The 16,300-nt window shown below is 40.3% G+C and overlaps 1 protein-coding gene across 2 annotated transcripts in view; it reads left to right on the top strand.

The window, feature by feature from the left end:
- The window catches only part of apela (apelin receptor early endogenous ligand), a 67,511-nt gene extending 54,003 nt beyond the window's left edge, over positions 1–13,508 (top strand). Inside the window, exons 2-5 of one of the 2 annotated variants that reach the window (XR_015752913.1) lie at positions 8,446–8,581; positions 9,182–9,268; positions 10,001–10,091; positions 13,044–13,508. Coding sequence is in view for 1 of the 2 variants with exons in the window: in XM_043698444.2 (XP_043554379.1) it covers positions 8,506–8,581; positions 9,182–9,267 (162 nt within the window). In the remaining variant the exon portion in view is untranslated. The remainder of the gene's footprint in view (positions 1–8,445; positions 8,582–9,181; positions 9,269–10,000; positions 10,092–13,043) is intronic. The other variant, XM_043698444.2, reaches the window with a different exon arrangement.
- The last annotated feature ends 2,792 nt before the right edge of the window (positions 13,509–16,300 follow it).

Genomic DNA, 16,300 nt, shown 5'->3' with positions numbered 1-16,300 from the left:
CTTCCCTTTCATAGTGTCTGAGGCTTGCAGTAATGCTTGAACAATCATTTCTACTGTCGGATATAGCTAGCTTTGTCTGAATCAGAATGTAGGACCAGTCCTATTGTGAATGAACTTGGTTAATTATCCAGTATTAGGTCTTAGTTTAACCTCCTGGTACACCTGCATTTTACGTATTTTATATGTAACCCACATTATATAAAAACACATCATTCTATGTCATAAGAAGCAGAAATATTTTTGGGTTTGATTTCATTGATAGATGCTTACCACACTTTGAGAAAAAGTGGAGGTATATTCTAATTAGGAAGCAAGAGTATTCCCAGAACAATTACTTCCTCGACCTTAGAGGACAGACTTTTCACTTGCAGCTCTAGGTCGTAGATGCTGAATCTGTGCAGTGCTCCAAAAGCTAGTACTTCCAAATAAACTTGTTGGACTATAACTTGGTGTTGTGTGATTTTTAACTCTGTACAATATCGTACAACCTGGTGATAGTGAATCAATACCCTGTTTACATTATTGCACAAGGTCAGCATTTACCCAGAGAAAGAGCAGTTTGCAGTTTGTTTGAAAACAAGGGGAATTAGGTTCAGTTTTAACTGGAGGCAGGAAGTCGCCATGTTGGGATCGGTGTGGTATGTACCCTAGCTGATATCCCTCCTCCTTGACTTGATCCTGGAGAGCAGAGAGAGAAGAAATTCAAACTTTCCTCTGAGAAACCCATCCCAATACAGAAATGTGGAGTGTTCCAGCTGCCTTTTATAGAAAGTCCTGCAGTCAAGAGTCTGCTTGGGCAAGTGGTGGGACCTTGGGTGCATTTTGACCGGTGACAGCCAATGGAGGCCATTGTCTGGACCAGCATCTCTGACAGAGCTGGCTGCTGCTGACTTTGGAAAGGGGAAGGAGAGGCATCTCTATGTTGATAAGACCTTGAAAGTCATGGGAAGTGTTTCTTCAAAGTGGATGTCAGCTACATGTGATCAAAGAGGTGAACCTTCACGTGCAGAGTAGGCAGGTGGTAGGCAGGGCAGTGGGAGAAGGTAGCCCTTGTTCTGTGCTGACTTCTCGGTGGGTCCTGAAGCAGCAGAAAGGAGAGTCCACGCTCCAAACCCAGTGAACCCTCAGGGAGGCTGCCTCAATGTTCCTGCTCGGTTCCCCAGATGTTGAGGACCTGTTCTGAAGCTGGTAAAATGCCAGTGACTGTGCAAAGGGGGCTATGAATTGGACACAATTTAATTATTCAGTTGCTCTCTTCCAGTTAGCAGATGCCATTGCCAACTGCACTTCTGTAAAAATGGTCATGAGCTCAGTGGTTAGCATTGCTGCCTCACAGTACCAGCAACCAGGGTTCAATTCCAACCTTGGATGGCTGTCAGTGTAGAGTTTGCACATTCTCCCCGTGTCTGCGTGGGTTTCCCCCAGATGATCCGGTTACCTCCCACAGTCCAAAGATGTACAGGTTAGGTGGATTGACTGTGCTAAATTGCCCATAGTGTCCAGTGATGTCAAGGTAAGGTTGGTTAGCCATGAGAAATATGGGGTTACAGGTTTAGGGTGGGATGCTTTTGGAAGGTCGATGCAGATTTGATGGCCTGAATGGCCTCTTTTCACGTCATAGGAATTCCGTTCTGAGCTGGTGGAAAGTTAATGGGATTCCCTTTGACTCCTACCATTTTCCAGGCCATCTGCAGTCTCGGCATCAGTAGAATAGGGATTCTACTTGAATCTATAAAATGCAGCCCTTTGTTAACCTACTTGTCATTATATTCCTTTGTTCATGAATATATAATCCCTGAATCATCACAAACAAATGGTAGAATCAGCTTTGAGAAGGTTTCAAAACTTGCTGCCGACTGACTTTTCAAAATTCAAAATAAATCCATGTTTGGCTACAAGGTCTGCAGCCGAACTCTATGAAGACTTTGAAAGGTCTGGCATCCAGACCTCAGACATACTATAAAGCTACTTCAGGATTGTTTTTATTAACCTGGTGGTTAAAGTGCACTCCTTTTTATATCAGACTGACTGTGAGGCGTGCAAGCATGGTACAGTAATTGAGCTTAAAAAAATGAAATCAACACATGTCAAACAATCTAGAAAGCATGATGTGATCATTAAAATTAAGGAACATATCAGTGTTTTAACCTTAAGACAGGAATTTCATCATTTCTATTGTCATTTGTGTTTCTGTAGAAATTATGGCCAAGCAAGAGATTTCCCAAAGTTAAATCCAGCAGAGCATTTAGGTCTAAAATTCCCATACCTGACTCTTTGATCATTCCCTATTTCATTTAGACACACAACGTACCAGCATTTGACTAGTATGACATTCTCAAAAGAGCATTTCGATCTGCGCGTTACATTTGTGACGGTACTGTGCCTTTAAGAGATGTGCTCTGTGCCGTTTCTCTTGCAGAGGGGTGTTGACACAGTGGTGCCAAATGTCGCCTTCAGACAGGTACTTGGCAAAACGGCTTTTCAGTTCTCGCTGGTTGTGATTTTTAAAACAAGACAATCATGAATGGGTGGGGTCAAGGCTCACGCAGACCTAAGAAGACCCTTGATTTTGCTTTCAGTGAGTGAGAGCTTTCTACTGGCTGCTGAGCTCAAAGCTGCGAGAGTGAAGTCTTGGACAGCGAGGCGCCTCTTAAAAATCAAAAGGGACTGGGTGTTTCTTTCAGTATTTCTTGACACTGTGATCTTTTGCTATAAATTGTGTCTTATGATGCTGCTCCACGGCCACCTGATGAAGGAGCAGCGCTCCGAAAGCTAGTACTTCCAAATAAACCTGTTGGACTATAACCTGGTGTTGTGTGATTTTTAACTTCCCTCTATCAGAAGTGGGGAGGTTTGGCGATGATTGTACAATGTTCAGAACCAGACGCAACTCCTCAGATACTGAAGCAGTCCTTGTCCAAATCCAAGAAGATTTGAATAATATTCTAGCTCAGGCTGATAATAAGCAGGCAATATTTGTGTCACACAAGTGCCAGACAATCGTCATCTCCAATCAGAGAGAATCCAACCATCGTTCTGTGATATTCAATGGTGTCACCATCTCTGAATTACCCACCAACAACATCCTGAGAGGGGTTACCATTGACCAGAAACTGAACTTAACCAGCCACATAAATATTGTGGCTACATGATCAGGTCAGAAACTAGAAATGCTGTGGTGAGTGACTTGCTGCCTAACTTCCCAAAACCACAAGGCACAAGTCATAAATGTGATTGAATATATCCCACTTGCCGGGATGATGCAGCTCCAACAACACTCAAGAAGCTCAATACCATCCAGGACATAACTGCTAGCTTGATTGGCACCATCCATCCACCTCCAACATTCATTTCTTCCTTCACTGCATCAAGGAAACAGTGTTTACAAACTATAAGGTGCACTGCAACAATGCACCAAAGCTCCTTAGAGAGCACATTTAAACCTCTATCACTTAAAAAGACAAAGGCAACAGATACATGGGAGCACCAGCACCTGCAAATTCCTCTTCAAGTCACATACAATTCTCACCTAGAAATATAGAATCATGGAATTTTCCAGAACAGAAGGAAACCATCCAGCCCATTATGTCTGAACCAGCTCCCGAAATAACTACCCAGCTAGTCCCATTTTCCAGCCTTATCGCCCTAGCTCTCTATATCACCATTCCTTCAGTGATGCTGGGTCAAATTCCTGGATTTCACTCCCTAACAGCATTGTGGCTACCCCTACACACCAAGAACTGCAGTTCAAGAAGGCAGCTCATCACTACCGTCTCAAGGGCAATTAGGGATGGACAATAAACGTGGCTGAACCAGTAAGGCTCACATACTGTGAATGATTTTTTTTTTAAAAAGGACTCCAGGAACAGTTGCTGTAGATTGAAAACTGTAACTGAAACGATCTGTGACTTTTGCTGAGCCTACATGGAAAACAAGATTTTTATATGTCTGTGCAAATTGTAAAGCTCCACTAGCTTTTTTCAGCTTCTGAAAGGAGTGGGCCAAATAATTGCTCAGTGCTTGTGACTCCTGCCTACAAATCCTAAGTTTCTCACAGAACACAGGCTCAGTTTGGGAGCAAATTCAACTGGGTCTCAAGCTAAGCTGTTGCTGGCAGGTGTGGAGTCACAGACATGGGCTGGGAGGTATTGAGAAGCTGACCTTTCACACTGGCCTCAGAGGGAGCACAGATTGCGGTCATGCTCAGAATGGACAGCAAAGTGAAATTAATTCTCGGCACTTGTTCATTCGGATGCCACTGACTTCATACATTCTTTCCCTTCTAAGGATACAATTTCACGTAAAAATATGTCAAAATTATGACTCAGGAAGCAGGCCATTTGAGCAAATAATTACCATTACATTTATCATACTGTTCCCATTTCCCTTCAAACATTTTTCCTTCGTCCATCGAACTCATAGACATTTACATCAAGAAGGCTATTTGGACCATCATTTCAAAGTCAGTGAACAAGGATCTGACTATATTATCCCATTTTCCAGTTTTTGGCCCATAGCCCTGGAGGGAGTTATTTTATCTAATCGTCATTGGTGACATAATTTCTGTTTTAGCACTTAATTTGAAAGTGAATTTGATTGCCTCACAACTCTCTCTAATCGGAATAATTTGTATTTAAATTTGTATCTCCATCTCCTTGCTTATAGTCCCTCAGCTCCTGCTTTTATCTATCACTGGGTAACCTTTTGATTGTTCAGGTGTATATATTTGTCATTCATGAACCTTTGGCTGTAATTATATGATGGCTATTTAACCAATGGGCATCATCTCATTGTTAATCCCATGCTCAAATATTTCAATATTCTCCTGATAGATTTCCCACTTTAGCTGCTCTACAAAATTGAGCTCACCCAAATATCCACTGCCAGAATGTGACCTACATAAAATCCCCTACGCTCAAAGACTAACATTAACTCCAGGTCTCACTACACCAACATTTTACTGCCAGATCTAGCTCGACAAAAATTAACACTTATTGCTTCCTATTTCAGGATTCTCTTAGAATGCAAAGAGGAATCTTGATTTATTTTCTGTGCTGCAAACTATTTTCCTAAATCCCTTCTCCCTGTCTCCTCTATCTTAACCTCAAACAATAAATATTTGTAAGTGATGAGAGAGTGATGTTTATGCATTACCATGCCATGTTTACATTGATAAAACTTCCTTTATCCTGATAGCAGAAAGGTAGACCCGTGATATGATTCTGCCATTGGGATAAGAGAGTTGTTTTGCAGGATTTAAACATTGAGAGTTAACAAATTGATGAATGAAAGAAGCATCAAATGCAAAAGCGCGAATTTACTGTTGAATTCAGGGTCCCAGAATGAAGAAGCTTGGCACAGATGAAAGAGCCATTAGCACTTTGTTTTAATTCTTATTGAACTGCATCTTAACAAAGGAGTGTAAACTGCTGCTGGAAGGCTCAGTCTGGGAACATGAGCCCCTGCAAGGGGACTAAAAAGCTTTCCCGGGTCTTAAAGCATTTTTATGCAATTTGAGATTTGTTTGAATTTTATATATTCCTTGTATTACCACAACATAGCAGCAGAACAACAAATTACATGTATATAATATTGACAATTGGAAACATCTTAAGGCGTTTGGCAGAGAGGTCTAAGGATATGGGTGCTGATCCAGGAAGGGGAAGGATTAGGATTGGGGTCCAAAAACTTGGCGAAACAGTTGGATTTTTATAAAAAGCAAGCAACTTGCTGTTAGAGAATATCTTTAATATCCTCAAGACTTCATGGAGCACTTTTACAAAGTCTGAACTGTTATAAATGGTGACAACCAACTTGCAGATAGCAAGATGCTATAAATGGCAATGTGATAATGACTGGATCGTCTGTTTGTTGATTGAGGGATAATATTGTTCAGAACAATATTAATAAAATGAATAAATAAAGGTAATAAAGTGGGCATATAGAAAAGGGAACCAGACACACAAGAAAGGTTTCGCATTCATAGTCTAGTGGAATGGGCAAAACTGTGGCAGACATAGCTCAATGCAAGCAAGTGCGAAGTTATCCATTTTGGACTAAAAAAAGGATAGATCAGAGTACTTTCTAAATGGTATGCAGTTAAATACAGTGAATGTCCAAAGAGACTTGGGAGTTCAGATGCACAGATCTTTAAATGCCACCAACGATGCAGAAAATAATAAGAAAATGAATGGAAGGCTGCCCTTTGCGTCATAAGGATTGGAGTATAAGGATGCAGAAGTTATGCTTCAGCTGTACAAAGCTCTGGTTAGGCCCCACATGGAGTACTGTGAGCACCAGACCTCAGGAAGGATATTTTGGCCAAGGAAGAAGCATAACGTATGTCTACAAGGATGATACCTAGATTTCAGGGGTCAAATAATGAGGAGATGTTATACAAATGGGAAGAACGGTTTTGGAGAGCGGACACTACCCTGGAAGTCTTAACTCTTGCTTTATCCTGATAGATCTGTCAGACCTGCAAAGTTTCTCCAGCAATTTCTGCTTTTGTTTCAGATTGCCAGCATCCGCAGTTCTTTATTATACATTTTAGGCCTGTTTTCTATACAGTTTAGAAGGTTAAGGGGTGCTCTTTACTTGATTAGATTAGATTGGATTCCCTACAGTGTGGAAACAGGCCCTTCGGCCCAACTAGTCCACAACAACCCTCCGAAGAGTAACCCACCCAGACCCGTTTCCCTCTGACTAAAGCACCTAACAGTATGGGCAATTTAGTATGGCCAATTTGCCTAGCCTGCACATCTTTGGACTGTGGGAGGAAACCGGAGCACCTGGAGGAAACCCATGCAGATACAGGAAGACTGTAGAAACTCCACACAGACAGTCACCCAAGGCTGGAATCAAACCTGGGACCCTGGTGCTGTGAGGCAACAGTGCTAACCACTGAGCCACCATAAAAGTCCTCACAATATTATTAGGAAATGACAGGGTAGAGAAAGATATCCTATTTGCACTGGTTGGGAATTCTAGAAGTAGGGCACATAATCTGTGAATTAGGACCAGACCATGCAGGAGAGATGTTAGGAAGCAATTCGACATACAAAGATTGGTAGATGTTTGGAACTCTCTTTCACAAATGGCAGTGGTTGCTGGATCAGATGTTAATTTTATATTTGAAATAGATAAATTTTTATGAAGCAAAGATGTCAAGGGATATGGGCCAAAGACATGTATATGAAATTAGGCCTCCGATGTCTTGTTAAATGGGGGAGCAGGCTCAAGAGGCTGAATGAGGTAAAAACAATGACTGCAGATGCTGGAAACCAGATTCTGGATCAGTGGTGCTGGAAGAGCACAGCAATTCAGGCAGCATCCGAGGACATGCCTGTCCTCGGATGCTGCCTGAATTGTTGTGCTCTTCCAGCACCACTGATCCAGAATCAAGAGGCTGAATGGCCTCCTCCTGTTCCTATATATTCCATAGGAATGGGATTGAAGAGGATTGTGAATTAAACCCAAGGGGTGAGAAGGGCACGTGTATGGGCCAGAGATTGGCTAAGCTATTGATGGAAGCAAGTAGTCTTCGTATTGGGGAGAACAATGGGGTTGAATTTCACAGGATTCCTACTAATCACAACGTAATTTTGTCAGAAATTTTGGAGCTGCAGCATGTAATTTCTCCAGAGTTTCCACTCATCTTTTGCCAGTTACACTGGTAAACTGGCAGATTTCCCCTAGGCTATTCCTCCTGATGTCCTCAGGAGGTGGCTTCTTGTGAAAAGAAGAAACCTAGGAAAATGAGAAAAGGCATTGAAACGATTTGCATAGAACATGAGAGCTTTAGCTCCAGGTGTGGGTCTCAATTTCACTGTTACATTCTCAATTAATCTGGCACGTTAATCTTTGTTGAAACCGCTGGTAGTAAAGCCCATGACTCTACCATGATATAAAAATAGTTTACTAAAGGCAAGATTGTGCGATCATACAAGTGACAATGCAAAACAATACTAAAATGCAAAATTAATAGGTATGTGCTTTCACATTCTTCCTAACAGCACAATAAAGGGTGAGAGGGGGAGTCCTTCCTGCGCCTGTTAGGCTTTTCTACAGAGGGGATCAATACAAAGTCAAACACTTGCAAATGGAGAAGCATCACGTTTTATTCATATTCTTTCCAATAGGCTGAATTGAAAGAGGGTCATCCTTTTGTTTTGGAGCCAGCTTACCCATCTACAGACAGACAATTACTATTTACATGGCGTCCTCCTCGGCTGTTTGCTTATGGAAAAGAGTTGGGGGGGGGTGGGTGAGTTTACTCCATACAAAGAGAGAGGCCCTGACCACAGCTAATAACCAATAACCTTGCCTGATGTGATCATTAACCCTGTTAGAATATACGGCAGCTCTGTTCAGCTAGGGGCTTGCCACTAGAACGTGATTTGTGCCAGACACAGTTGGCAAACTTAAGTCTTTTATTTTAACCAGTGCTGGGGAAATCTAGTTTCTGTCTGCTCCAGTTCAATCGCCACGGAAGGAAAAATCAAAATGAGATTTCAGCACCTCTTCCACATCATTTTCGTTATATGTGCAAGTCTTCTGCTGATCAGTGGACAGAAAGCAGGTTAGTGACTGATTCCTATACTCTTATTAGCTGAGTTTTCAATCTGGGATTTATGTGATACTAAGATAGTTTAAAACCATTGTATAATAGTTCCTAAAGGTTTTGCAAAATACGTAGCATTTGGCACAGGTAAAATTATTAGAGCAGTACAGTTTTATTTGAGGAAGGAGCGCTGAACAAAATGGATTTTATAACAAGGCACAGAGAAAGGTGTTACTTTTCACAAACCAAGACTCACTAGAAAATAAACCTCAATTAAGCTTCACATGAACTGTGTCATCCAGTTATGCTTTAAGGGTAAAATTACATGGTGTTTTCAAGGGGTTCATTACAATTTTATGCAAGTGCAGAGTGCTCAACAGCAACAAACACCCCTTTCACAAAAACATAGTCTGTGGCAAGTAATAAGAGAGGTTAATTGGCTGAACAGCACAAGTCAAGCCTTCAAACTCGCACAAAAAGCACTTCGAAAATTCAAGAGTGCTAGTTTAACAATGCCCTGTACTGGCTGCATTCCTGAGTCTCTGCTTTGGAACATGTCACATTCAATTTAATATGTTAGGTGACAAACCGCCAATTTACTCTAATTCTTACTTTCAGGTAAAAGATGGAGGAGGAAAATGCAAAGGCACAAGTGTTTGCAAAGAAGATGCATGCCTCTGCACTCAAGAGTACCCTTCCCTTAAGGTTTGTTAAAATTAGGGTCTGCTCAATTGATTGCAACAAATTTTACAATCTAACTGGAAACATGGTGATGTTGAAAGAACAAATTCCACACTCTCAGGAAGCCGATTGCAATGTCGTTATGGTTTTACTTGTCATGTGCACGTAGCAAGTTTCTTATTTTCAAACACTGCCGTTTTGAATCTTCAATAATTTCCCCTAGTCCCCAAAGATGTCAGTGGGGCATGGGAGGGACTGATGTCTAAAGTAAACATAAAAATGCATTTATTCGGTAGCTAGAGCATCTTTAGGATAATTTAATGCTGCCTGGAGTTTAGTGGGTTGCTGGAGATGTTGACTCTTGGTACGCAGAGCCACGGTAAATTTGTCAGCTTTGTAAGGCTACTTGACTGGAAGGCTGATTTTCCAGTATGACACTCTGAGTTTCTTCCTCAATGTTGTGAACTGGACATCAGTATATAAAACAGGATTCCACAGTGCCTCAGATACAGATCTTGGCAGGCACTTTCCTAGTGGATGAAAGTCCTGATGAAGGGCTTTTGCCCAAAGCATAGATTTTCCTGCTCCTCGGACGCTGCCTGACCTGCTGTGCTTTTCCAGCACCACACTAATCTTGACTTTCCTAGTGGACCAACTTCTTAAGGTTACTTCTAAGAACAGGTAGCTCAAACCTAAAGGCAGATTTTATACGTCAGATTCTTGACGCAGTTTCCTGCTCTTTGTGCTATTTCAAAGGAATGAAACTGGTCCAATGAAATACCAACAGATGACATGCTCAAGAGGAAGATAACATGAATATTAAGCAGAGTATCCAGACGAAAACCTTGTGAGTTATATGGAAACTTGCCCTTCATATGTCCGAGGCAACTAATATCCCACAATAGAGATGGAAATTTATTGCAGATACTGGAAATTTGCAAGAACAACAAAACATGTTGGAAAATCTCAGAAGGTCATCCAGTGGCAGCAGTTAATGTTTTAGGTTATTAACACTGTTTCTCTCTGGATGTTGATTTTTTTCCCCTGGTATTTCTGTTTATATTTAATATGCCACAGGGCCTACTGGTGTCTGAAATCATCAAATGTACAGGTGGGCAGAGCATGATTGCTTTCCAGGCACAAAAGGGAATGATAGCAAGGTGATTCCTAGTGGATTTAACCATTCATATTTAAAGTGCAGCAAATAGATGGACAAAGGGGGTGAGGGGGCTGGGGGTGGGGGGTGGGAAAGGGGGGCGGAGTTGCACTCTTTTAAGGTAGCAGTGCCTTCATTTCACTATTAGTGAAACAAGTCCAGTGGTCACTCACTAGGCAATTTAAAGCATTACACCAAATCGACCAGTCTCACTAAAAAAATGATCACAACTAGTTAATTACATCACATTCAAATAACCAATCCTGTTTTGCTGTTCAAACACACAAAGCAAACAAAATGTTGTTTGATCTCAATAAAGATATCTTCAGTTTGAACCGATAAATGGGTTGAAATTTGAGTTGACACTTCATGCAGTCACTCAAAGTGACCATGATACCCAGACTAGTTTGTTCAATTTATCAAACTGCAGAGCCCAAGTTAATGAACAAACAGGGTTTAAGTGGCAATATGTGGAATGTGGCAGGAGGAGGGAATTCAAATAATTTCAGATATGCAGTAAACACGGAGTATTTTAAGTGCTCTTGGTAGAACTTAAAAAGGCAGTTGCAGTTTGACTCAGTGCGAGCACTCAGCTCTGAGTCAGAAGGTCGTGGGTTTAATTTTAGTCATGAGATTAGAGTTCCTCATGTGGATTTCAGCATTCAACACTAAGGCAGTGCTGCATTATAGGAGGTGCCGTCTTTTGGATGAGATGTTAAACCAAGGCTCCGTCTGTTATCTCAGGTGAATATAGAAGACCCTTTGGCAGTATTTCAAAAGAAAAGCAAGAGATTTCCCTAGTGCCCTGATTTAAAATATTTATCCCTCAATCAACATTACTAAGACACAACTTATCTGGTAATTTATCTCTTTGTTATTTGTAGGAGTTCACTGTGTACAACGTTTCATAGATTACAATCAAAAATACTTCATTGCAGCTATAAATGCAGTGATTTCTAAAATCATGAAAAGCACTATTTAAAGTAAGATTTAAAAAAAAAGCTAATTACCTGTAAAATGGGAAAATAGCTCTGGGGAATACTTTCTTATTGAAATACTATTCTAATGACCCTTTATAGAGAATTTCTATCAATCCAGGACTTGCAAATTCATCCTGAATGCCATCGCCACCCACTCCACTTCCTCCTCCCCAAGGGTTTAACAGGTTTAACAAGTATCAAAGACAATATAAAGGGACACAGAAATTGTCAGGACTGAAAGAGACCAGTGTTCCAATGAGATGCTCTCACAGTTTGCAAACTGTATCAAAGATTTGTCTATTCTCCTAACCCTTGCCTTTTCTCGTCAAATATCAATCTGCTTGTTCTTGAATTTGCTGACACTACCTACCTTCCCAGATACAAAATCTTTCATATTTGTATCCACTCTGCATGTGAAGTAAAACTAAAATATCTGTCCACCCTCCTTAGAGCTTGTGCCCCTTTAATGTAAATTAAAACCAAATGGTTCTGAGGAAGGGTCACCGGATCCAAAACATTAACTTAGATTTCTCTTCACAGATGCTGCTAGGCCTGATGAGCTTTTCCAGCAACTTCAGTTCTGTTTGCTTCAATATAAAGTGTGTGACTACATTGGAAGTGTTGAGTTTGATCTATTTTTATCCGATAGAATCTTGAACTGCATAAAAGATCTTCCCCCAAATTGCCTCATATCCAGTGTAATACATCCAGCTTCTGCAACCACTTCTTGTAGCTCAGTTATTTCTATTGTACTCTTTTCAAATGTCAGGATGTTGGCTATATTTAAATTGATTTGGAGATGCCGGTGTTGGACTGGGGTGTACAAAGTTAAAAATCACACAACACCAGGTTATAATCCAACAGGTTTAATTGGAAGCACTAGCTTTCGGAGCGCTGCTCCTTCATCAGGTACAACCAGCTGATGAAGGAGCAGCATTCCGAAAGCTAGTGCTTCCAATTAAACCTATTGGACTATAACCTGGTGTTGTGTGATTTTTAACTGGGTATATTTAAAAACTGTGATCGATTTTTATTTTAGAAAGATAAAAGGTAAGAAGCCGTGTGACTTAAATGGATTTGAGTTACAGATCACTCATAATACAACTGAATGGGGGAAAAGGCTGAAGTATCAACTTATTTCCTAACAGCTGTGTGAAGTTTGGCTTATCAGGCTGGTTCTATGCTCCTGTGACACTTACGCTATAGTCACCCTAAGACTTTGCTTGCAACTTCAGAGAAATTATTGCCACATTTGGATTCAATGAGCTATGTCTCTCTACCACAGGATCTCCTTCCACTGTTGGATGGTACGTAGCCCAGAAAGGTCCACAGATTAAACCTGTACTAAGGTCACAGAAATAAGACAATACAAGCAAAACAAGCAACTTCAAATCACAGCAAATTCTCTGTGAAGAAGAGGGGAGAAAATTGGCATTGGTTACAGAGGGGGGGGGGAAAAAGATAATCCAAGGTCTATTTCAGTGTTAACAATATTGCGACTTGGTATGAACACATTGCAACAGAAGACAGATTGTGTAGTTTAGTACCAAAATGCTTTAACATTTATTGGTAGCTAACAATGGCAGTGAATCAAAGCTGAGGTATGTACAAATTTACAGAATCAGTTATTATACAATATCATAATTTTGTTTTCATCCTAAAGATCTAGCTCATGTGAAACACAAAACAAGTGGCTGAAGGAACTAGATGTCTGCAATGGCAACATTTTGTCAACTTTGTGGTGGGAAAAAAAGAGCAAAGAACTGTTATTTCAATGGAATCAGATTGGAAAGATCCTGCGTGCTTAACTGGTGAGCATGTGATCACTGGAGACTTGGACAAATTCACCGTTTCCATATTCCAAGTGGAAATGCAGAAACCACAGAAGGCAACGTTAAGAGGTCTTTGGCAAGAACTGTAAAGAGAATACCTTCCAGATAAACCTTCCTATTGTTTAGGGCAAAAGAGCAACCAACATGGCTACAGTTCACCTGTTACTATAATTTAATCAGTCAAGTGCATAATTCAGTATTTTATCCCCAAAGGATCATAGTGCAGCAATCTGCATTTCATTTAAAAGGAAACTTCATCACTGTATTGTAAAATAAAACTTATTTTGTCAACTGTATTTCATTAGTGTTGTAAGTACCTGTATGTTTTAAGACAACATGACAGGAGGAGGGTGAGTGATTAAGACTAATAGGTACAGATTAAATGTTTGATCCTTTAAAAAATTAAAAATGAGCCCATTGCCTCTGAAAATCATGAAGATTTGCTTTTAAGAAGGAAAGCACCCTATCCAGATACCCAGTACCCTGCCACAGGGCATTGGGTACATATAGTCATTAGAAAGGATTTGCATTTTTATAACTCCCTTCAACAATGCCATTAGTTTTAAATGCTTTTGGGCATCCCAAGATCGTGAAAGGCAATATGACAGTAAATCAATGCAAGACTGTCTTTCCGAAGGTCAGAATTCTATTTAAAAAACAATGCGTGGGACTATGCCAATGGAATAAAGAAATGTTAAGAGTTTTTAAAAGACAATGTCTATGGCTACAATGAAGTTTATAAATGTTAAGTTGGAGTAGGCTGTACTAATATAGGATATGTTTACTATAACTTGACATCTCATTCCTTTTCTCATCTACTAAAGAGATTGAAAATGTTAATAATTTTGCCTCCATCGAATTCCCCTTCATCACCCATTATCTAGGTGTCTCAATCCACAGCTAACAATTCAACTCCACACTAATTGTCATTTTGTTTTAGATCACACTCCCTCTGTCCTCAAAAGGTCCATTTCCCAAGCTGTTAAAAGATTGAACTGCGTGGGATGATGTGCAACTCTCCAAGTCTTTGAAATGGAAATGAAAAATCTTGTTTCTTTCCTTGCTCTAAAGTTTCCTTTTGTTGAAGTGTATTTTACAACCAGAGCATTTCCCATACAAATACTGAATGCATATCTTTACCACAGTCATTAATCTATTGAAAATGGGGCGAATACCATTCATGAAAAGGGGATACAGTAGAAGAACTACTTTAAATAGCATTCCTTACTGCTTTTGTCTTCCCCTCTTCCTTATATAGTCTTCAGATATTTGCTTGTCTACTCAGTTCAATCTCCATTACATCACACATCTGGGCTTTAGCTACTTTTCCTCTTTAGTTTAAGAAGACAGTCACCTTCCTTGAGAATATCTTTTATGAAAATGAGAAATTGCTAACGTTGAAAATTTATTTGATTTACTACTTTTGATTGTTTTAATTAATGTATGACTTGCACAATATTATTGCTAAGATAATCTCTAGAGATGGACACTGAAATTTCAAGATCCATAGAAAATTTTGATTGCTTACAAGGCTGTCTTAATTTCTATAAAGAGACACTATCAGTAGTTTATACACCATAAAGTATGGGAAATCCTTTAACTAGGTGGGAAATTTCCTTTGGTCACGACATATAGTCAAATCTGGAACACTATATTTAGCAATACAGCATCGAGCTTAATTGTACATCAGTTGCATATAGAATAAAATGCTTTTAAAATACTCTACTTCTTTTCAATTAATTCAGTGGAAGCACCAAAAAGATAAGGTTTTAACTATAGCTAGGTGAAAGTGAGGACTGCAGATGTTGGAGATCAGAGTCTAGAATAGAGTGGTGCTGGAAAAGCACAGCAGGTCAGGCAGCATCCGAGGGGCAGGAAAAATCAACATTTTGAGCAAAAGGGCTTTTGCCCGAAACGTCGATTTTCCTGCTCCTCTGATGCAGCCTGACCTGCTGTGCCTTTCCAGCACCACTCTAATTTAGACTTTTAACTACAACTGGCAACCAGTCTTTGAATGGCAATTGAAATAAATTCAATAAGCAAATGCACTACATAATGGGACACGCAATAGTGGAGAAGAGGATAAGCTTTTAGTTTCTCTTCTGAACATGCCAATTCTAGATTTTGTGGGTGCCAGTTTTCTCCTGTTCCCCTACTGGATTAAATCGATTTTTTGGCACAAGAATCGTTTTGCAAACATATCAGAGGCTGCCCTGTACTTACTGATGATCACACAAATTTCAGAGATTAAATGGCTGATGTGGCCTTCTTTTCAACTTTGTATTCTCCCAGCTCAGAAAGGTTGAGAAATAAAGAATCACTGAAAACAACCCATCATTTTCAATGGCCCTAATTTAGGTAAACAATACAGAGGAGGCAAAAATAATAATAATAATGGGATTGGAAATTCAGCTCAAGTAGGGAAACTATTTTTAAAAACAGAAGTATTTTGGAAAAATCACTACAGTTCACTGCTAAATAGTTTGAACCAAAAGCAAACTCAGTATAATGCACATTATCTAACAGTGGCAGCTAGCTGGCAGGTGGAGATGAAATTTAGGCGGCCAAAAGCTGCCAGCTGGCAAACAGGAGAAGGCTCACAAATATGCAAGTCAGTCATGGGAAGGTAGAGGACGTCCTTCAGGACAAGCCAGCCAAATCATGATTCTCAACTCCCATTAAGTGGAAAGTTTGCAAAAGAGAATCCCCACAGCTTCCCCACTCCGACCCCTTGTGCATTTTAAGTGGAGTTCCTTCTACTAAAGTATACTCACCATTTGCTTTAAACAGGAGCAGGAGCAGAAAGTGAGGTCTGCAGATGCTGGAGATCAGAGCTGAAAATGTGTTGCTGGAAAAGCGCAGCAGGTCAGGCAGCATCCAGGGAACAGGAGAATCGACGTTTCGGGCATAAGCCCTTCTTCAGCCCTTCCTGAAGAAGGGCTTATGCCCGAAACGTCGATTCTCCTGTTCCCTGGATGCTGCCTGACCTGCTGCGCTTTTCCAGCAACACATTTTCAGCATTATCCATCTGTAGAGTTTCCCAATTTTGTCAATACTGAGAAGAAAATAGATATGAACAATGGCAGAT

The sequence above is a fragment of the Chiloscyllium plagiosum genome, unplaced genomic scaffold (genome assembly GCF_037043375.1).
Source record: "Chiloscyllium plagiosum isolate Xiang-an unplaced genomic scaffold, Cpla_swu_hap1 HiC_scaffold_1, whole genome shotgun sequence".
Taxonomy (NCBI): Eukaryota; Metazoa; Chordata; class Chondrichthyes; order Orectolobiformes; family Hemiscylliidae; genus Chiloscyllium; species Chiloscyllium plagiosum.
The sequence above is the reverse complement of the archived record's forward strand: the minus strand, read 5'-3'. Positions and strand labels throughout refer to the sequence as shown.